The sequence below is a fragment of the Mercenaria mercenaria genome, chromosome 14 (genome assembly GCF_021730395.1).
Source record: "Mercenaria mercenaria strain notata chromosome 14, MADL_Memer_1, whole genome shotgun sequence".
Lineage (NCBI taxonomy): Eukaryota > Metazoa > Mollusca > Bivalvia > Venerida > Veneridae > Mercenaria > Mercenaria mercenaria.
The window spans coordinates 34,250,898-34,274,608 of NC_069374.1; the positions used below are offsets into that span (position 1 = coordinate 34,250,898).

Genomic DNA, 23,711 nt, shown 5'->3' on the forward strand with positions numbered 1-23,711 from the left:
TCTTCTACAATTCAAAGAGCGTTTTTTTAATCAAGACGTCATCTGTATTAAACGAGTCATATTGGTTCCATGTACGCCTCACAAATTCAATGATAAAATTAGAGGAAGCAGGGTTCAAGACTTACCTTAAATTGACATTTCTTTGAGGTCAGGTTTGTTTTTAGTTTGGGGCTCAAATATTACAGTAATTCAGGTATGGCATTGCGTAAACTTGGCAGGGCCCTGCAGATACTGGAGACGCACTCCATTCTCAGACATCTGAGACGTGGTTACTACTTATATACGCCGGAACCGATACATCCCCTACCAGACAAAACCCCAGACTGGAAAACTGCTGATGAGGCTTTGCAAGTTGTGCAGTCAGGTGAATCATCATTTAATACTTGGTTTTCATAATTTGTTTGAATGTTGCAAACATCCCTGACTTTCTGCAGTAAATGCTTCAGACTTTTCATTTTCTACTTAAAAATAATGAGACGTCTATCTGTTTGGTATAACTGGACGTTTAGTCAAAATAATTTGACGGTCAGACTGTACATTTGTAACGGGCAATCTAAATGTCAAAACTTCGAAGGACCAAAATTATGGAGGATAAATCACAGTACAAAGTCATATAAATTGGTTTTATCGCTTGCGCATATTGCTGTGTACGTATATTAATCCTGACTGTACATACATGGAAATTATTTGATAATTTTACATAAATCAATGAGGAATTGAATCCCCTTTTGATACATGTAAGTTTCATTTGAATTTATCTTGTATCTGCAACAAAATCAGCATTTAAAACCCAAATCGGCAGCGATGACAATTTCATCTGAAATTGCCTCCACTATTTTGGTCTTTCGAGTGTTTGACGCAAATGGAGATATTCACTCAGATATTGCTCATAAGAAAAATATCTCAGTATTTCTTAGGAATGCATCAAAGTAGTTGGACTAACTGGATGTCTTGTCTGTGTTGTAACCGTCCGGTAACTGGATGCCTAGTCTGTTCTCAAGGAGTTTTCTAAATGTCCAGTAAATCATTTTTTTAGGAATAGTGCAATGAATGAATTAAATTTATTATTTTCTGTTTGCCTAAGGTAGTGCTAGCTATAGTCATATTTACCTGTTGTAAACAAATCCTAGACTGATCATGAATGTTAACCAAAAGATATTCTAGGAAGTGTCCTTCAATGGTTGTAGTGTCAATATGATAAACCACTTGTACTGATTTAAACAAATTTTAATTACAGGTCAGAGGATATTTGTGCATGGTGCAGCAGCCACACCATGTCACCTCATTGAGGCTATGTGTAGACATGGTACCAGGGCAGATATCAGAGGGTGTGAAGTAATGCATATTCATACTGAAGGGCCGGGCTTATACAATGAACCAGAATATGACCGTAATTATATTTACATTTGTACCGGAGTTTGTGAATAGTCTTTTTTGAAAAGCATCATTTTGTAAATTTTTAACTTACCTGAGGCCTTGCTTAGTGTTGTCTTCTGTCTGTCCATCTTCTTTCTGTCTGTCCACATTTATAGCTTCTCATCAACAGTTCATGATAGTGCATTCATTTTTTACTTGATTTTGACAAAACTTGCACACATCTGTGCCAGATTTGATACTTTAATATAATATTGGCACCAGTGTTCCGTGTCTTTGAAAATGCAAAAGAGCCTACCTTTAAGCTTGTGTGTACTACAGTCTTTATTTGAGTCGTGCCCTGAGAAAAGCAACATAGTGGGTTTGCAACCAGCATGGATCCAGACCAGACTGTGCATCTGCGCAGTCTGGTCGGGATCCATACTGTTCGCTTTCAAAGTCTATTGGAATTAGAGACACTTATAGCGAACAGCATGGATCCTGACCAGACTGCATGAATGCGCAGGCTGGTCTGAATCCATGCTGGTCGCAAAGCCACTATGTTGGTTTTCTCATGGCGTGGCTTATTTACTTTGTATCTATACCATGTAGTTATCAGAACATCTATTAATAAATAAAGGTACCAGGATGAATACAAATTAACTTAACAAAAGCTACTGCTGCCATAATAAAAGAGCATTACTCTTGTAATAAGTTACATGGTTGGAGCAGATATCAAGGTGTAAAAATAAAATTGTTTGTTTCCGGTTTCCTGACCTACCCTAAATTTTTGGCCCGACCCTAAATGTTTTTATGGCCTTGGAGAATTTTTTTTCAACTTTTTAATAAAAAAAAAAATACAAAACTGCACTTTTTATGCTTTAAACATGGCCAGTGATAGTAGAAATCAACTGATTCTCTAAAGGTATAATCCCCTTATTTGTATTCATTTTTTGACACAAAAATATTTTTTGAAAAGTCTCACTTAACAAAAAAAAATCCTTCCCCCTCAAAAAAAATTTCCAACCTATCTATCCTAAAAATTTTTGAGCATTTTACCGGAAACAAAGAATTTCTTTTTTAGGCCTAAATGGACAAAAGATCTTGGTGTCTTTTTTTAAACCTGCTGGGTGGGATTTTTGGTGCAGTAGAAATGTGCCTTTGAAATAGCATAGGTAGCTGATTTTAAGGGTGTACACACTATTGTGCCTTCATTTATTTTTTTATGTCAGGCTCAGGGTCCTAAGATCAAGTTCATAGTTTAAAAATCACTTATATGGGCCAAAACTTTATAATTTATTGTTGATTCTAAAATAATTGTACCGGGATATTTCTGATGACTGATTGTCCATGACCCTCAGGTTAGCGACTTGGGATTATTTGGTTCCCTTGTTTCGTTTTACTGTTGCTTCTAGTTTAAATTTGTAAGTTGTACAGGCAAGTACAGGTCTGCTAATCACTTGCCTTTAAATAAAATTAATAAACTAACGTTTCTCGTAAAACTAATGCATAGCAATTTTAAATATGCATTTAATTCTTCTGAAAGAGTATGGATGTTTCAAGGGTCTACATTGAAATTGCATTTTTCTTATTACCTCATTTGATATTTGCTCAGTGTGAGCTGTTTAGTATAATGGATGATCCGGCATACTGGTTCATTGTCTTCCATCAACTTTTTTACTTAATCATCTTATCTTAACCCACTTGTTAGAATTAAACCATACTTGCCCTGTAGCACCCTGGCATGGTTCTTTCTCAATTTTAATTAAGAAATAATAAGTTCCCAAATGTGGTTTATCGTAGAATAACCCGAGTTTTGAGTTCTCATGCGTAAGAATATATCACGAAAGCCTTCGTAAAACTCGGGTTATTCTACGATAAATCACACTTGGGAACTTGTTATTTCGATTCTAACACGACATACAAGTACAGAAGTATTAGAAGAAATGGTTACTACTTTTCACGGCTGTGCTACGCACCTGTATTGGATGACGTTATTGCACGCAAGTGGTTTATTGCAGAATAACCCGAGATAGATTTTGCTCTACATGTTTGTAGGTTATTTGCTGATCGTGTTAGAATCAAATTTAGCCAAAGCTAGAAATAGAAAATCCTTAAAATGACTTCTTCTCATCAATCACTTATGGATCTTTGCCAAACTTGATCTGTAGCGTCATTATATAGACCTTTCTCAAACTGTTCATATAGTTACGCTTGGCCTCTTTTAGAAACTGTAGGGTTAAAGTCCCATTATTTCTCTGAAATAGCATTATTTTCCTTAGAAAGAAGACCACAAAACATTGTCAGATTGTAGAGCTCCCTAAATGGTACAGAAACAGCATATATTTGGTCTATGTTGACACTTTATCCTTCGAAAAATAATTGCTGCAATACGCCTTTTAAATGTATGGATGACAAAATACTGTCAGTGTTTACATTTTTAGTCAGCAGGTCTTTCCGATGACAGTTTGTAATAACTCGGAAGGACGCATAATTGAATGGTGTCATTCACACAAAAATTCAAGATCGAAGCTCTGCACACACCAAAAAACGAAAAAGAACTTACTCTGAGCGCTTCAACACAAATTGCTTGTCAAGATGTGTTTTCTTGTGTACTTGCTAGTTTAAACTGGATCTTTTGCACCCTTGGTTGGTCCTCTCCCTCAAGTTTATCGTAATGGAACTGCTTAATAGATGCTCACTAAACTTGTTCAAAAAGTGAGGTCAAAATTCACCTCAGGTGAGTGACTGAGGCCCATTGCAGCCTTCTGTTAAAATGTAAATTAGAATTCTTTCTTTAGTAAAAGAAAAGAAGGACTCAAAATCATGTAAGTACTGATATCAAGGAATATGAGACAGCATCCCTCAACAGTAGATTCCTATACAAGATGAACTATTCTAGCATTAGACACATGTAACCAGGGTTAGACACTAACTTATTTGAACAGGGTGCACAAAGGAATCTCTACCTTTTAAATCTTGGGGTCCTCCTCAAGTTTTGGGATCCCTCTTAATATGATATATGAAAAAATCACAACAAATGTCAAAACAAGTCGAGAATTCTTATTTCAAGTTTATATCACATAGATGCTTTACATGCATGCAATCTGTAAGCATCTGTTAACTGTTGATTTTTTATTATTCAGGACCAACAATAACTTTCCACCTTAGGTACATACATATTTTAACTGTTTATTAGTAAAATATCTTACAATATTTTTCAAACAGAAATTAATCTTTATTTTTATTTATCATTGACCAAAAAAAAACAGGTATCCTGACAGCACGCCATCTTTTACAAGCTGGTATTCCTCCTCAAAATTTGGGATCCTCGTGCCCCCGGGACACTGTTAGTGTCTAACCCTGGTGTATATTTTAAAACTCCCTCCCAATTACACCCGCCGGAAGCGACACAATATGTGGTCCCTGCATTTTCCATATATATTATTCCAATAATATTGCAAAACCTACTTAACATGTATTATCTGTTGAATTGAACTGATAGTTTACCTGTCCATGGTCCCTGGTCCCTTCAGGCTTAAATGAGCCGTACCATGAGAAAACCAACATAGTGCATCTGCAACCAGCATGGATCCAGACAAGCCTGCGCATCCACGCAGTCTGGTCTGGATCCATGCTGTTCGCTTTCAAAGTCTATTGCAATTAGAGAAACCGTTTGCGAACAGCATGGATCCTGATCAGACAGTGCGGATGCGCAGGCTGGTCTGGATCCATGCTGGTTGCAAATGCGCTATGTTGGTTTTCTCATGGTGCGGCTCAAATGGTTTTTAATCACACTGCTTCAGCTGACACATCAAACAGACACCACCATAAAAATGTGGCATAGGCCAGCACCGGGTCATGCACTTGGTTTTTTGCTAGACTGATTTGAAAAATTTAGACCATAAGCAAGTTTAATTTCATAATTGAAGTCTTTGGGAAAATCACAGATGTTATGACATTAAACATTTCTACAACATGGATTTTAATGTAACAAATCTCAGACTTGTAAATTTACATACTTTCTATCATACGGTCATATAAAATGTGTAGGATTTGGGCTAGTTTTTGAGATATTTGTACATGTTTAAAGAGATCCGCAGATTTCAATATTACTTTATAACGGTATTTGGAAATAATTCACATGTTAACATTTTTAATATCAATTATTTAATCTTTAGAAAGAATTTTATTAGTAATATTCCTGGTTTTATCAGTTAACACACTGTATATAGTATGATATACATTTCCAGATAATGGAACCAGGCTTTATTCTAAGTTATCCAGATAAATGCAGAACTACCTTAATCAAATGTAAGGGTTAAAGCCCACCTGCATAGCTCAATAGGGAGAGTGCAGATATACGAAATGCGGGGTCATGAGTTTGATCCCCAGGAGGGGTATATTATGTTTTCTGTGATGGTTTGATAAAAGACATTGTGTCTGAAATCAATCGTCCTCCACCTCTGATTCATGTAGGGAAGTTGGCAGTTACTTGCAGAGAACAAGTTTGTACTGGTACAGAATCCAGGAACACTGGTTAGGTTAACTGCCCACAATTACATAACTAAAATACTGTTGAAAAATGGCGTTAAACCCAAAACAAACAAGAAAATACAATGTTATTCTTGTATATAATGTTCATTAACTTGATTCAACAGACAACCTCTGTTAACGGACACCTTTACCTGTTATTTGATGTTTAACTTTTACCCTGCTAAATTTCTAAAATGCACTGGTCTTTCATTCAATTTTGGCAGTACCACTTCTTATTTAAAGGTGTGTTCACTGAAGTGCAGACCATGATCAGCCTGCACGGATGTGCAGGCTGATCTTGGTCTGCACAGGTCGCAAAGGCAGAATCTCTTGCCACTAGCAGGCTAAATGTTAAGACATACTTTATTGTATTCAACATGACTAAAAATAGTCTGAAATCTCTTTAAAGATCCGACATTTATTCTGAATTGTCTTTCGATTGAAAAGTGTTGAGCTGGTATGTGTATATGTGTGTAATAGGATCACACTCTATATTATAAGGAAATGTCCACTTTGTAGAGATCTTTATCATACTTGCATACATGTATTGATTCTATTTTCCATGTATTCATAAAACTCTGTTAAAGATATTTAAATGCTATTTACAGATATGTTCAGGTCAAACTCACTTTTCGTTGGTGGAAATTCTAGGAAAGCGATCCATGAGGGCAGGGCTGATGCTATTCCAATATTTCTGAGTGAAATACCGAGGCTATTTCGACACAAGGTAATAGTAATAAAACTGCTGATTTTTAGCAGTAATACTAGTAATTATAATTAAAACAATTATTTAAGAAACAAATAATGGTTTTGTAGTTAAAACTTGGACCTGTTTATTGCCAATCAAAAAATGTTGTCCAAAGAACTTTAACCTTTACCTATAGACTTACCTTAAGCCCTCTTTACACAAGGGAAACAATCTGTTTATTGAAAGAAATTGTTGAGTGAACACCATCTGACAATCATAATCTTGTCCATGTTATACCAGTGCAATAGAAAAGTAAGCTATCTTATAATGTTACCTGCTATACATGATAACACAATCATGCATCTAACAGTCCTGATTCAGAAATTGTTTTCCTTGATTTTCTCATATTTCTTGATATTTTCCCCATACTTTGGCGTATATACATGGCTAGCAGAGATCAGCAATAGCTTTCTCAACAAAGTTTACCTTCTGAAATTCTGTGGGTTTTAACATTCTAAAAAAATCATCTGTTTGTGGACAAATTTCACCACAAAAATGTCTCACTCCCCCAGGGCAGTAAATGATTTGATCTTTACATATTTTTCTTTTCAAAGTGTTGATCTTTACAGTAATTGCTACTAATTATGCATGATTTTTTCGTCACAGGCTCTTGTATGAATAGGGATCCTGATGAATTGTGTCTTTTATGTTTAAGTCTACCTGTTCTTTTTTTGTAGATTATTCACCTTGATATAGCTCTGGTGACAGTAAGCCCACCAGACAAACATGGATTCTGTTCTCTCGGGACAAGTGTGGACTGCACAAGATCTGCTGTTCAAAATGCTAAATATATCATTGGTAAGACAAATAAATAAATCCTTAAATTGTTAATCCTGGAGAAATAGTCATAAGTTCTTCATGTTGTGTGAAGTTTTCATATCTGTTGGACATAATTAGCTCGACTATACAAAGTATAAGGAGAGCTATCCTACTCGACCCGGCGTCGGCGTCTTTCAGCGTCCCCACCTTGGTTAAAGTTTTTTTACACTTTCTCTTTTTTCAACTTATCTCTGTAATTACTTGATGGATTTGATTCAAACTTGAAATAGTTATTCCTCATCATCACCCACATCATCTGACATAAGGGCCATAACTCTGGTACCAATATTTCATGATTTATCTCCCCTTTTCACTTAGTTTTTAAGGTTAAAGTTTTGGTGCACTTTCACTCTATCTCTGTTCTTACTGAATGGATTTGATTCAAACTTAAAATACTTGTTTAACATATCACCCACATCATATGACACAAGATGCATAACTCTAGCACAAATTTTTTATGAATTATTCCTCCTTTTTACTTAGAATTTCAGGTTAAAGTTTTGATGCACTTTCACTCTATCTCAGTTATTACTGAATGGATTTGATTCAGACTTAAAATCGTTGTTCAACATCATCACCCACGCCATATGACACAAGGTGCATAACTCTGGCACCAATTTTTCATGAATTATTACCTCTTTTTACTTAGAATTTTAGGTTAAAGTTTTGATGCACTTTCACTCTATCACTGTTATTACTGAATGGATTTGATTCAAACTTAAAATAGTTGTTCAACATCATCACCCACACCATTTGGCACAAGGTGCATAACTCTTGCACCAATTTTTCATGAATTATTCCCCCTTTTTACTAAGAATTTCACGTTAAAGTTTTGATGCACTTCCACTTTATCTCTGTTAGTACTGAATGGATTTGATTCAAACTTAAAATAGTTGTTCAACATCATCACCCACACCACTTAACACAAGGTGCATAACTCTGGCACCAATTTTTCATGAATTATGCCCCCTTTTACTTAGAATTAAATGTTAGTTTTGATGCATTTTCACTATATCTCAGTTATTATGAAATGCATTTGATTCAAACTTGAAGTAGTTGTTCCACATCATCACCCACATCATATGATACAAGATGCATAACTCTTGCACCAATATTTAATTAATTATGCCCCCTTTTTGCTTAGGCTGTACTTGTATAGTGTTTTGATACACTTTATCTGTACTTCTCTTATTACTTAATATTTTTGACACAGACTCAGGCTATTGTGCAATATCTTCACCCACCATTGGAGTTAATAAACACTCCAGTGACAGCTCCAGTTTTCTCAGATGTGCCCAGTTTCACTATCCAGCATCAAAATAGTCGAGCACGCTGTCTCCTGTGACACCTCTTGTTTTTTGCCCCCAGTCAGTTCCCCCACCCCCTCCATAGAAAAATCAACATTTGACTTTTCTCCCCTCCCCACCTCTGCTCCCCCCCCCCCCCCCCACACACACACCCCACCCACTCCATTTAGTTTTACCCCATATTTAATTTTAAAGTTGAGCGTGCTGTCTTACAGCTGTTGTTACACTTTCTAATTCACTTGGACATGTGCACTTTTCATAACAAATAACTGACTGATTTTGTTAATACTTTATTTTAAAGCCCAACTTTAATAAACTTGGAATTCATACATTGTTTGTAGCCCAAGTAAATAAGCATTTGCCTCGGACATTTGGTGATGGTATTATTCACGAGTCGCATGTTGATGCTATGGTACAGTGGGATGAACCGTTACATGAAATGGCAATTGGTGAGCTGTCTCCGGAAGAAGAGAAAATCGGGAAATTGATCGCCGATAATCTGGTAGAAGATGGTGCCACCTTACAGATGGGTAAGTTTAACAAATTGATAGGATTCAAGACAAGTTATGTCAAACTTGTGCTTGTGTGTCCTTTTGTTTGTCTGCCTGTCCACCTGAACATTTGGCTGAGCTTCTTCAATTTTCAAAATGTAGATATCAGCACGCTTTGATCAAACTTGCAAATATTATGTTTAATTCCCTACCAGGTAAAATTAGGGGCCTCTCCTCGAGGACCCTTTGCAAAATTTTTAGTCTGTATTAAATCAAAAAGTATTTTAGGTATTCCAATGAAACTTGGTATGGTGATAAAGGAGATTTTAGAGTACAGAGATTATGTGTACCCTATAATTTTTTTGCTTTTTCAAAATTTCTTTTGCCATGTAAACATAGTTAAAAGCTATAACAAATTTTTTATATGCAAGAAGATTTATGAAACACTGATCATTACTGTGTAGGGCTTTGAAAAGACTGTTGTTTTTTTGTGTGTTTAAAGAGCAAGTGAAATTTGCTTATTTGTTGTTTTTTTGGGTTAAGGGCCATTCTTCAACAGTATTTCTAGCAATTAAAATAAGCCGTGTTCCTGGATTCTGTACCGGTTATAGCCTGTTCTCCGCAAGTAACCTACCAACCTCTCCACAAGAATTAGAGGTGGAAGACTAAAAATTTCAGGCACAATGTCTTTTTTTCAAATCGTCACAGAGAACAACACTTCTCATGGGGATCAAACTCTTGACCCTCTTTGCTCTCCCTATTGCTAAATGGGCGGGCAGAAAATGAAATAAAACCCTGTTATTAGCCTTATTAACTACTTTAATAAAATATATGTTTTATTATGTGCTACAGGTATAGGGGCTATACCAGATGCTGTGCTAGCACAACTCGGCAATCATAAAAACCTCGGCATCCACTCAGAGATGTTCTCTGATGGTGTAGTTGATCTGTGTGAAAAAGGGGCAATAACCAATACAGAGAAAACCATCTTGACTGGGAAAATTGCGAGCAGTTTTGCTGTTGGATCAAAGAGATTATATGACTTCATGGACAACAATCCATTTGTTGGTAGGTCATATTTTTTTTCATAAGAGATGAAATATACATAATTGTCAGAATAATTTGTATATTTGATATATTGATAACGTAACACATAAGCACAGATAGTGATTGACTTCTATTTCATTGCTCAAGATATAAAGGCATAGGCACTTCCCTGGGTCATATAATTCGTATCTTGACGATGATTTTCATTTCTGTGGTAATCAGAAGATAAAAAAAATATCATTTATATGGTCACAATGACAAATTGCCTCTCAGTTCCTGAAACACTCCAAAAAGAATGATGATTTGTTATCAGATTGAACGTTTAATCGAAGGGAAACTACTTTTTTAACTTGGTGACATCACAGATGCCTTTGTCCGATAGGTGACCAATTTGAAACAATTTTAACTACTCGGAATAACTGAGTGCAATTTTCAAGCGCCAGTACACGCATACTAACTACTAACTTGTTTTACATTTTATCAGATATTTTTTCTTAAAACTGATAAAAATGATACCGATAAAATGATGTTACGCTACTTTTTGCTTGTACAAATCGAGTCACATGTTTTACACGTTCTGTTTGTTTATGACTGATTTACTGAACCTTTATGCATTAACCCTTACCCTGCTAAATTTCTAAAATGAACTTGTCAATCTTTCAATTTGGACAGAACCATTAACTGTTAAAAGGGGTGCTTACCAAAAAGATACTGACTGAATGGCGAACAGTGCAGATCTTGATCAGACTGCATGGATGTGCAGGCTGATCATGATCTGCACTGGTTGCAAAGGCAGAATCAGTCATGTCCAGCATGGTAAGGGTTAAGAAGATCACAGTTCACATCGAGTCTGACTCGTTTATAAGATGCCACAACTTAGGGAATATGACAAGTTTAAGCCCTTTTGCTTCTTGTGTAAAGTGAAAATGTCATTGATGTTGCAAGACAGTTAAACTGTTGTCAGTATGGAATAATCAATATGGGACAGTGTTTACACCAATCTGGGAGCATCAGAGATGATGTATGTAAGGTAACAACTGCAAGTCAAGTCTGTTACATGACATAAATGCATCTTCATAACGGGTTTAAAACCACTCCAGGGGCCTCCGTGGCCGAGTAGTTAAGGTCGCTGACTTCAAATCACTTGCCCCTCATCGATGTGGGTTCGAGCCTCACTCAGGGCATTGAATTCTTCATGTGAGGAAGCCATCCAGATGGCTTTAATACGGAAGGTTGGTGATTCTATCCAGGTGCCCGCTCGTGATGAAATAATTCACGGAGGGGCACCTGGCGTCTTTCTCCACTATCAAAGCTGGAAAGGTGCCATATGACCTATAATTGTGTTGGTGCGACGTTAGACCCAGCAAAAACAAAAACAGAAAACAGGTTTAAAACCACTACAAGTAAAAGATTACAGGATGTTTGATTTAATTATGTACATGTTTACGGTATGCATTTTGATCATATTTTGAATATTTCTTATTTTCTGTTTCGCCAGAGATGTGTGATGTAGCATTTACTAACAATTCGGCAGTTATCAGCCAGAACCCAAAGGTGACAGCCATTAATTCATGTATAGAGGTTGATCTCACAGGTCAGATTTGTGCTGATTCTATTGGTACAAAAATTTACTCAGGTAAATCGGATGATCTATTGTGTTCTTTTTTTGTTTGTGTGCTTGGAAGATTAATGTGTCTGACACTGACTGAACAATATTCTTGTTTATTTGGTCAGTAGATAGATATTCAAAGTCAAGGCCACAGTGACCTCGATATTTAATATTTAAGAAATAATTTATAGCAAAACAGTGTTTTAACACTATTTATACATGATGGGCGGTTATACATCGGGGGTAATAATTTCACGACGTATAACCGCCCATCGTGTATAAATTGCATTCAAACACTGTTTTGCTATAAATTATTTCGATTCTAATACGTCTTTATTGTAAAATTAAGATCCAATATGATAGAACTGTTTCTTCATGCATGCATTGCGCCAAATGGGAGGTCGTCACGCTCCTTTGTTTATATACGCCAGGACCAGAAATGATATTAAGTCTTGCGGAAAAATTCAGTTTGGGCAAAAATGATGGCAAATTATTGTGCAAAGAAAATAACCAACTCAGTATGTGTGTAAATGAATCAAAACAGTTGTGCAATGTGACATTTTGTTTTAAATATGCTATTAAATAAAGTGTTTGATCAAATTTGTAAGCACTATTTCTAGATAAATATCACGTCGACGTTATGTCAACATAATATCGTTGTGATGATTTAAGCATTGCTAGTCATATTAGAATACTTCTTATCAGTAGCAGAGGAAGGCTCATATGTACTGCTGTCAAACTTTATAGCAGGATTGTCTATGGTCAATTAATGACCCCTGTTGTTTTAGATATTAGGAGGTCAAAGGTTATGGTTAATATGACCTTAACACTGAAGATGGTTTTACATATATATAGTTAGACGTACTCAGGACACCATGTCTGTTCAGGAACCACATGCATTAAGAGACAGTTTTTTTTTCAGTTCCTTTTTATGTTGTTAAATGAGAAAATATGTTACATTAAGGGACCACTTTTTACCATTCCCTAAGGTGGTCTGTTAATGTAAGTTTGCAATTGGAAAACCAAGTCTACAATCGTCAAGCTTAATTATATGATAGTCTTTGGTCAGTTGATTACATATCGTATTTGGGTCTGTATGTCAATGGTCAGGGTCACAGCATACAGTCTAAAAAGTACACACCCAGTTACCTCCAGTAGGCCATTTCTGGAGTTGGGGCATAATAGGTTTACAAACGACCTTTGTTTTATTGTTTTTACCTGTTCAAATGTATATCTTTAGAAAATAAGCCTTGCATCATTTTATTGTGATATTGTAAACTTGCAGGATTTGGAGGCCAGATTGATTTTATACGAGGGGCAGCTATATGTTTGGATGGAAGAGGTAAACCAATTATTGCAATGCCGTCGGCAACTCGGCGAGGAGAAACTAAAATAGTCCCTACTCTCAAACTTGGTAAGTAACAAGTCATCAGGAAATCAGAAAAGATCGAAAAATTTTGAAAAGAAATAGAAACCTTTAAAAGGACTGTTTGTTCATGTGAGGAAGCCATCCAGCTGGCTTACGGAAGGTCAGTGGTTCTACCCAGATGCCAGCTTGTGATGAAATAATGCATGGATGGGCACCTGGGGCCTTCCTCCACCATCAAAGCAAGAAAGTCGCCATATGACCTATAATTGTGTCGGTGGGACATTAAACCCAACAAAATAAAATAAACAAATAAAAGGACTGTAGCAAAACCTATCACTTGCATTAAAGTGTTAAGCAGGATATACATTAGAAAGTGGTCTTCAATTTTTGGAATTACAGAATTTAATGTCAGCATGTAAATGCCTAATCTAACGAAATGGAACACAAAAATCATGAAAATCTTAGCTACATTTACATAAATTATTTCAGAATAACAACATATATGGACAATTTTCACCACCTGTGTTAAACACTTAAAACCTGGCTTTCATCATCAACATTCCTTCATCTCAAGAAATCAAAAGTTTAACATGGTCTGTTTCTTTTCTGGTCCATAACTCTGCCATTTATCAAGGGATTTGAAAATAATTTGACACAGATGTTAACCATATTGAGAAGATGTGTCGCATATATGACCCGGATTTCTCAGGTAAAGGCCAAGGTCAAAAAATGATTCATACCTAAACTATTCTAGCATATTTTGCGCAGACAATTGTAGCATTCTTGGGCATGCTTCGGGGGCATTTGTCACCAATAGTGACAGCTCTGGTTATACAGTTTTTTATGCATACTGTTGTTAATTTTGGATATTTCAGTAGCTTGAGGGGACATTTTCTTATGTGAAATCAACATACCCTTTTGCTGTAGCATGTCTGATGAATAAAACTGCAGGTTGCTAAGATAAGAGGCAAATAGTAAGACCAGTTTAGACAATGGATACTTTGTTTCAACTTGAACACTTAAGGGCTAATATAGAGATTAAAGATTTGTCAATTTGGGATAAGGCAGACCGTAGCTTCATGTGTTGACATACTTTACTCTGCAGCTTTCTTCTCAGGCCTGTTACAATTAATTAGATTTCTTTTACAATATTAAATGAAAGAGAAAAAAATCTAGTTTACTAGAAAGGGTGGTTTGAAAATGATAAAGAACAAAATGCACCTGAATTATCCTGATAAAGGCATTAACAGAAACATTGACCCTTACCCTGCTGAATTTCTATAATGAACTTGACCATCTTTCAATTTGGACTGTACCATTAACTGTTAAAAGGGGGAGCTTACCAAAAAGATACTGACTGAATGGCGAACAGTGCAGATCTTGATCAGACTGCACAGATGTGCAGGCTGATCATGATCTACACTGGTTGCAAAGGCAGAATCGAATGTGTCCAGCATGGTAAGGGATAAAATGCTACTGATAAAAATTTAAAAAAAAATTTAAAGAGTTTTTTTTTTTAATTTCAGGATCTGGTGTTGTGACTACACGTGCACATGTGCATTATGTAGTCACAGAATATGGTATAGCTTATCTATTTGGCAAAAGTTTAAGAGAAAGAGCCTATGAACTTATACAGATAGCTCATCCGGACCATAGGGAGTTTCTTGAAAAAGCTGCATTTGAAAGACTAAGGTGTATGCCTGCTCCATTTAAATAGACCCTAGTTATTGTAGAAAAGAACATTTGTTATAAATAGATAGGTCCGTTTGTAGTAGATCTTTTACAGGAGATGCTGTAGTGTTCAATAACTAGAAAGTGCTTTTTATATGGTACCTGTAATGGTAACATGTAATTTATTACCGGTACATAGAATTGATGTTGTTTTTCGTTGACAAAACAAAGTTAGGATTAAAAATTGATATCATATTTTAACTATAGTGCCCATCAGTTATAGTTGATATATCCAGTAGAGGTGATTGGATCAGGGTTGACATTACTCCTTTGTTTTCGAACGCTACATATACCTTTGCTAGCAATACTGTGCTGACAACAGTGGATATAAGAACAAAATTCTGTAGGAAATCTGCACACATTCTGATAACCCTTTGCTTAGAGCAAAGATACATCAAGTGGTCTAAATCATACTATTAAACTGTACATAAAAGTGAACTTAACAATTAAATGTATTTTTTTGAGGATGGAATTTATATATAATACTGTAGATTTGGATACATTCACAATGGTTTTAGTTTTGATAGTATTCATAAATAATAGCATTTGTGAATTCAAAATATTTGTAAATATTAAAATTTTAACCTACATCATGTTCTAAAACACAAACATTCACATTTTGTGAATTCTTTACACTGCAAATGAGGCTGCAAACAATAAAATTGCTAAATTAAGGTTACATGGATCTACGGTATATTTGAGTTGTATGTTGCATACATAGCTTTAATACCTTATGAAATTGCTAAATAAAGGTTACATAAAAATTATCCAATATACATTAAATATGGATTATGTATTGCTAACCTCATGAAATTGCTAAATTAAGGTTACGTGAAAATTACCCAATATACATAAAATATTGGTTTTATATTGCTAACCTCATGAAATTGCTAAATTAAGGTTACATGAAAACTACCCAATGTGCATTAAATATTGGTTTTATATTGCTAACCTCATGAAATTGCTAAATTAAGGTTACATGAAAACTACCCAATGTGCATTAAATATTGGTTTTATATTGCTAACCTCATGAAATTGCTAAATTAAGGTTACGTGAAAATTACCCAATATACATAAAATATGAGTTATGTATTGCTAACCTCATGAAATTGCTAAATTAAGGTTACGTGAAAATTACCCAATATACATAAAATATGGGTTATATATTGCTAACCTCATGAAATTGCTAAATTAAGGTTACATGAAAACTACCCAATGTGCATTAAATATTGGTTTTATATTGCTAACCTCATGAAATTACTAAATAAAGGTTACATGAAAATTACCCAATGTGCATTAAATATTGGTTTTATATTGCTAACCTCATGAAAATGCTAAATTAAGACTTCATGAAAACTACCCAATCCATAGTATGAGTAGGTTATATGTTGCATAGCTATCATTACCTGATGAGATTGTATTTGTTGTAGTGCATTAATTGAAACAGTTTATATACTGCTCATTCTAGGAAATATAGTTAGTGTTTCTGGTAAAAAAATCTTGATATTGTTGTTATTTATTACTTGTCAGATTTTGTTACTAAAGTTCAAGTTGATTTTGATAATGTATGTGTTTGTGCGTTTTGTTTGGGTTAAGTGAAAAAAAAGCAGAAAGGTGCCGTAATATTATATGTTTAACAGTATCAGGACATATCCCTTTTTTTATTTGCAAGATGGATATACTACATAAACATCAACACATCACAAAAATCCAAGTTAATGCTTAACCCTTAGCCTGCTAAATTTCTAAAATGGACTGGTCCATTATTCAATTTGGGCAGTACCACTTATTATTCAAAGGGGTTTTCACAGAAAATTTACTGACTGAACAGGGAACAGTTGCAGACCGTGCAGGCTGATCTTAGTCTGCACTGGTCACCAAGGCAAAACCACTTGCCGCCAGCAGGCTAAAGGTTAATCTAAGATTTTATGCTAAGTGTGGTGTAAAATTCATGCTTTAAGTAATTTGTACCTATTGTTTTTTGATATGTGATTTATTGATGTGAAGATTGCATATAGTTTAAGCTGAGCAGTACTTCGTCTTCCTTAGTATTTAATCAGATTCTACGGGTAAGTTGATTTTGACTGTGAAAATACTTTGTTAACTTGATTCAGAGCTGTCTCTGCTGTTAGCAAATGACACCTTTTGTAGTCCTGAATTTGACTTAGAGATATTCTAAATAATTTTAGGGCAACATTGTTTGGGTTTCATTCATTTCTATTCCAGTTCAGTTTATATAAGTACACTTTTAGCAGCTTGCACGTGTTATTTTACACTGCAACCAGAAACTGGAATGATTTTCATAAATTTTTATAGTTTTGCATGTACAATTTATTTATGACCTATAATTGTGTTGGTGCAATGTTAAACCCAACAAAATAAATAAATAATTCCCTGTAAAGGGAACCTTGTCAGAGGTCTTTAATTTTAATTTTAAATCCTCATTTGCATTGACAAAGAGTTATACAGAGATAACCATATAAAAAGGTCATAAAATTAAAACAAATCATCTGTTTTTTTAGTCTTTGTCTTTGTTCTCCCAAATAGGGAATAGTTCATGTAATACTGTCATACTTTTGGCTACTCCTAGCAGGAAGCCTCGTTCAAAAATTGATTTTTAGCAACACATTTTTCATCATAAGCTCTGTGATCAAATTTGTTTCATCTGTTAAGAGATTCAAAAGATGTTTTCAAAAATATGAAGGTTAATATACTTTCTAAATATAGCATAATAGATGCAATTCTTTGAGGATTTTAGCAAATAAAATTTCACAAAATATTAAACGACACCTTAAGAGAGAAACTAACTTAAAAAAAATAAGAAAAAAAGTTGATTTCCAGATTTTATTTACTTCACAACAGCGGGTGTTAAGTGCTGTGTGGCGGCCGTAAAAAGTCGCCCCGACTTCATCTCAGTGTTGTTATATTTTCTGGTCCTTCTGGATCATTGATTTCAACTCATTTAGATTTGAAGAATGAATACTGCTTAAGCCGGTGCTAGGGGGCGTGGGCAGTGTTGCTTTTTCCATTACTGCCCATGAACAGACTCAATCAAACCGAGTCTGCAATTTTCACTATTTGCCTTGTTCTCGGTGCTTCCGAGGGATCTACTTTCCAGATTTTATTGATTACCAGCTGGAATTTTAGGGCTTTTTATAAATATTTATTTTACAAAACCAGATCCATGACACGACTAAATCTGATTACAATTAAGTATTGGTTATTCTTGAATGCATGAAGCCAAACATTGAACTTCATAAATAATTTCTTCTCCTTCTTAAAAGTATTATTTTCCAACATAGTGGGTTTGCAACCAGCATGGATCCAGACAAGCCTGCACATCCGCGCAGTCTGGTCATGATCCATGCTGTTCGCTAACAGTTTCTCTAATTGCTATAGGCTCTGAAAGCGAACAGCATGGATCCTGACCAGACTGCGTGGATGCGCAGGCTGGTCTGGATCCATGCTGGTCGCAAACCCACTATATTTTGTTGGTTTTCTCATGGCACGGCTCATTTACTTATTTTGAAATACTAGGATATTCATACTTTTTCAAACGTGTTTATTATTTTTAAATATGAGATATAATTGTTTACAATTTATCCCAGTAATGCTGCTAGAAACCAAACTGCAGTCATTATCAGTTAGATTTACATTTTTAGGCTGCGCATATTTTTTATTCATAATTATGGTTGTTTAATGATATTTACATTGTCTTGGGCATTATTCTGGATTAGATTGTTAAAAGGTATTTGAACAAATATTTAGTGCTTGTGTAAGTTATGTTATAATAACCCAGTGTCAATCGGTTGAGTTAATCAAACTGAGGGGCCTCCGTGGCTGAGTGGTTACGGTCACTGACTTCAAATCACTTGCCCCTCATCGATGTGGGTTCGAGCCTCACTCAGGACATTAAATTCTTCATGTGAGGAAGCCATCCAGCTGGCTTACGGAAAGTCGATGGTTTTACCCAGGTGCCCGCTCTTGATGAAATAATGCATGGAGGGGCACCTGGGGTCATCCTCCACCATCAAAGCTGGAACGTTGCCACATGACCTATAATTGTGCCGGTGTGATGAAATTAAACTGACTGTTCATAAGAAAGGGTGCATCACAAACTGCATGTATAAAGAAATATTTGTCAAATTTTATTTAAAAAATCACGCTTTTAAATCATACTCAGGTAATTATACAGTATTTTCATGTCAAAACTTTATGACATTTCATACTATTAATGAAAGCCTATCATTAACTAAGTATACTGATGTAAGATTGTGTAGCTGCATTCTCTAAAGACTCGGGAATTGGACAAACCCCTCCTGGGATAAACCACCATCCTCTAATTCATGATGAAGCCGAAAAGTCACATCCCGATGTTTAAACAGGGAAGACTTAAACATAAACAACTGAAATTTCAAGGTGAATACCTACCCCAGCCCAACATCACTTCTTTGAAAGTTCAAAGAAGATAAAACGTTTCCCATTATTTTGACAAGGTAATAATAATAAAGTTACAGCACAGTGTTAGCGCTTTCATCCTTCTTGATGAAAAGCACAGGAACGGTTTTGCCTGCAGTGATAATTTAACGGGAGAGCTTTTGCCTGCCAATATATTTAAGAGGAGTGGTTTTGCCTGCCATGATAATTTAAAAGGTGGTTTTGCCTGCCATGATAATTTAACAAGTAGTGGTTTTGCCTGCTGTGATAGTTTAAGAGGAGTGGTTTTGTCTGCTTTGATAATTTAAGGGGTTGTTTTTACCTGCCATGATAATGTAACAATGAGAGGTTTTGCATGCCATGTAAGTTTAATGGGAGAGGTTCTTCCTGCCGTGATGATACAACTTGAGAAGTTTTGCCTGTCACGATAATTTAACAGGAGAGGTTTTGCCTGCCATGAGAATTTTACCGGGAACGCTTTTGCTTCCGTGATAATTTAATGGGAAAGGTTTTGCCTGTCTTGATAATTTCATGGGAAAGGTTTGCCTGTCGTGATAATTTATGGCAGAGGTTTTGCCTGTCGTGAAAGGTTAACAGGAGGGTTTTTTCCTACCTGTAAAAACATAGAGTGGGGCTTTGTCTGCTAGTACGCAGGTCCTGCTGCATCGTAACTATAAATTCTTACCTGTGGCTGTGAAAGATTTCAACTTCTCACGGCTACAGCTGGAAAAGATTGATCAAGCCGACTCTGGTGCCAAGTCCTTACTCTACTACAGTTGTAAATTCTTATTGCTACGGCTGGGCAAGTTTGCACAAGCGGCCACATGTAAAACACACAAACAAACCAGCGAAGTTCATTGTATATACCTGCCATATTCGCCACTGTTATTTAAAAATTGTCTGATAGTAGTTTTTTAGCTCACCTGTCACAAAGTGACAAGGTGAGCTTTTGTGATCGCGCGGTGTCTGTCGTCCGTCAGTGCGTCCATCCGTCCGTAAACTTTTGCTTGTGACCACTCTAGAGGTCACATTTTTTTGTGGGATCTTTATGAAAATTGGTCAGAATGTTCATCTTGCTGATATCTAGGTCAAGTTCGAAACTGGGTCACATGCCATCAAAAACTAGGTCAGCAGGTCTAAAAATAGAAAAACCTTGTGACCTCTCTAGAGGCCATATATTTCATAAGACCTTCATGAAAATTAGTCAGAATGTTCACCTTGATGATATCTAGGTCAAGTTCGAAACTGGGTCACGTGCCATCAAAAACTAGGTCAGTAGGTCTAAAAATATAAAAACCTTGTGACCTCTCTAGAGGCCATATATTTCATGGGATCTTTATGAAAGTTGGTCTGAATGTTCATCTTGATGATATCTAGGTCAAGTTCGAAACTGGGTCACGTGCCTTAAAAAACTAGGTCAGTATGTCTAAAAATAGAAAAACCTTTTGACCTCTCTAGAGGCCATATATTTCATGATATCTTCATGAAAATTGGTCAGAATGTTCATCTTGATGATATCTAGGTCAAGTTCGAAAGCGGGTCACGTGCCATCAAAAACTAGGTCAGTAGGTCAAATAATAGAAAAACCTTGTGACCTCTCCAGAGGCCATATTTTTCATGGGATCTGTATGAAAGTCGGTCTGAATGTTGATCTTGATGATACATAGGTCAGGTTAGAAACTGGGTCAACTGCGATCAAAAACTAGGTCAGTAGGTCAAATAATAGAAAAACCTTGCGACCTCTCTAGAGGCCATACCCTTGAATGGATCTTCATGAAAATTAGTCAGAATGTTCACCTTGATGATATCTAGGTCAAGTTTGAAATGGGTCACGTGCCATATTTTTCAATGGATCTTCATGAAAATTGGTCAGCACTTTTATCTTGATAATATCTAGGTCAACGACGTCATACTCAAAACTGGGTCATGTGGGAAGAGGTGAGCGATTCAGGACCATCATGGTCCTCTTGTTTAATATTTTGATATGTATTGAATTTTATCTTAGATGCAAATGTATTTTAGTAGTTCAGTGTTTTATTTCATATACATTGTAGTTCTTTATGTCCATTATTTTTTTGATATTACAGATTGTTACTCCTTGATGTTTGTAAGTTCAATCGATCATTTTAATACAATTTATGCATATTCATCTACGACTTGACTAACGGTATTTTCAGTTGTTGAACTATTGGAGATTGACTTAAAGAAATGAAAATAGTAATTATTTCTATTTCAATTTTTCCTCTCAGTAAAGACCCTGTATAATGTTGTTTATCTGTTAATCAGCCATCCCACGAGTTTGTTAAAATCTTTGCTTAGACTATGTTTATTTTGTTTGTTTGAATATATTATGTTAATAATTAAGTTGTAGAATGACACTCTTGTACTATAAACAATATTTCATTTTCCTCGTTATAGTTATATACTTCGTTCTTGCTTAACCTTTAGCCTGCTAAATTTCTAAAATGGAATGGTCCATCATTCAATTTGGGCAGTACCATTTATTATTTGAAGGGATGTTCACTGAAAATTTACTGACTGAATAGCGAACAGTGCAGACCATGATCATTCTGCACTGGTCGCAAAGGCAGAATCACTTGCCGCCAGCAGACTAAAGGTTAAGAAAGTTAAGTGCACTGTCAGTTAGATATTACTTGTATACCATTAACTAAGGGCCTTAAACACAACAAAATGAAATCCTAATTCCATAGCAGTCACGATCATGGTCAAAATGTCAGTTTCGGAGAAATTGAAGGATCTTTCCTCAATTAAATGGCCATATATCACTAAAATTGTCAATACATATATATTAGTGCACAGAAGTCCAGAAGAAAAAAAACGTGTTTTCATTCACTGTTTGTATTGTAGAGTAGATGTAGTTTAGGTTTAAGGTTTGTTAATCTTAAATTATTTTTACTGCTTAACTAATTTACATTATTTTTATATGTTATATACGATATTTGAAAGGGTACCTGGAGAAAAACAGTTGAAACAGTAAGTCCATATTAAAGTATATATTTTAGTGAATGATTATTGTCATAGCTTATATCATCTGGACGACCGGCCATCGAATGCTGATTCGATTGGTTTGTGTAAGAATTATTCCACAGTAATTGCGTAATTGCTTTAGATATTTTAAGTTTTTGTTAAATCACCCTTACGTTAAAATGATGTCACGTTAACGGACGATGGCGTCAATGTGTTTGTTGCGACCAAGAAAGAGCTACTATATTTTATCACCTGTTTTAGAGAAAGGGCATATTAGAATCGCAATAATGTAAAGAAAAATCGAGTATACTTGAATTAATACTCCAAAATTGTTTTTACGTCGCCAGAATAATTCACTCGGGCTTTACCCTCGTGAAATTATTCCGCGGCCGTATAACCTCTTTCGTGTATTAATAACGTTAAAAAACGATTATTCTATTCATTATTTCTTCAATTCATAACTTTATCATGACATCACAGTACATTAGGGGTTCTAACTGACCAATCAGAGAGTTACATTTTCGAGTACCAGCCAGTTTCCACTTGGGTATAACGAAGTATATTTACAATGAACATATAGTTACTTTAGAAATGAATATCACACTGTTTTAGAAAATCAAATTAAGATTTTTCACTGCACATGCCCCAGATGATGCTACGAACAACAAAACTTTGAAGTTTCATTGAAATATTTTTTCGATTTAATACCTTTATTTTAGTTAAAAGTTTGAGATTTTACACAAGGAGTCTATGATAAAGTCCTAGTAAAATGTAATCATTACCAAAGTGAAATTAGTAGCATTCCGCAATGTTTTGGACATGTTAAAATTATGAATACACACTGTTGTACCAAGATTTATAAACGTGTTAAATACACTACACAGAATTAATGTAATATAGATGGCACCAAAATGTTTGAAAAAAAAGTTGAACATACTATGGTGTAAGATATTACCTGTGTATCAGTAAGCTGTTTTTCTGTAAGTGCCCAATCTATTCATTATTGTCGCACTTCCATTTATCTGCAATACAATTAACTTGAACAAAGATTGCGTAGAGTTCTATTTTATCTACTTCTTTTATAGCTGCAAACTTCCAACCGTAAAGAGTTTGAACACCAAGCATACGTTTTATCTCTAAACAGTCGATTGCAACTGCGTTTAATGAAACGTTTTTATAATTTTACGAAATGCAAAAAAAAAAAAAAAAAAAAATCGGAAAGTTTGCATGGCCCAGTATTGTACGTCACCATAGAAATTAGTTGTTGTATTTCTTA

The 23,711-nt window shown here is 35.3% G+C and overlaps 1 protein-coding gene across 3 annotated transcripts; it reads left to right on the top strand.

Annotated features, from left to right (window-relative positions):
- The first annotated feature begins 95 nt into the window (after window positions 1-95).
- LOC123527227 (4-hydroxybutyrate coenzyme A transferase-like) lies at window positions 96-23,487 on the top strand. 3 transcript variants are annotated; one of them, XR_008367045.1, is made up of 10 exons: window positions 96-364; window positions 1,238-1,390; window positions 6,498-6,616; window positions 7,315-7,435; window positions 9,105-9,293; window positions 10,107-10,322; window positions 11,800-11,937; window positions 13,196-13,324; window positions 14,806-19,633; window positions 19,664-23,487. XR_008367045.1 is itself a non-coding variant. In XM_045306559.2 (9 exons), the coding sequence occupies exons 1-9, from the start codon at window positions 196-198 to the stop codon at window positions 14,994-14,996; spliced, it is 1,425 nt and encodes a 474-aa protein (XP_045162494.2). In that variant the 5' UTR covers window positions 96-195; the 3' UTR covers window positions 14,997-23,487. The 3 variants fall into 3 exon arrangements, 2 of the variants coding, with proteins under 2 accessions (XP_045162494.2, XP_045162495.1); XM_045306559.2 differs by having other exon boundaries at window positions 14,806-23,487; XM_045306560.2 differs by lacking the exons at window positions 96-364; window positions 1,238-1,390 and adding an exon at window positions 4,018-4,093 and having other exon boundaries at window positions 14,806-23,487.
- The last annotated feature ends 224 nt before the right edge of the window (window positions 23,488-23,711 follow it).

Excerpts from the sequence above, each read along its gene's own strand:
- LOC123527227 (XM_045306559.2), top strand. The coding sequence starts at position 196 with ATGGCATTGCGTAAACTTGGCAGGGCCCTGCAGATACTGGAGACGCAC. Across the intron at positions 6,617-7,314 it reads CGAGGCTATTTCGACACAAG|ATTATTCACCTTGATATAGC; the intron begins GTAATAGTAATA and ends CTTTTTTTGTAG. Across the intron at positions 10,323-11,799 it reads GGACAACAATCCATTTGTTG|AGATGTGTGATGTAGCATTT; the intron begins GTAGGTCATATT and ends CTGTTTCGCCAG.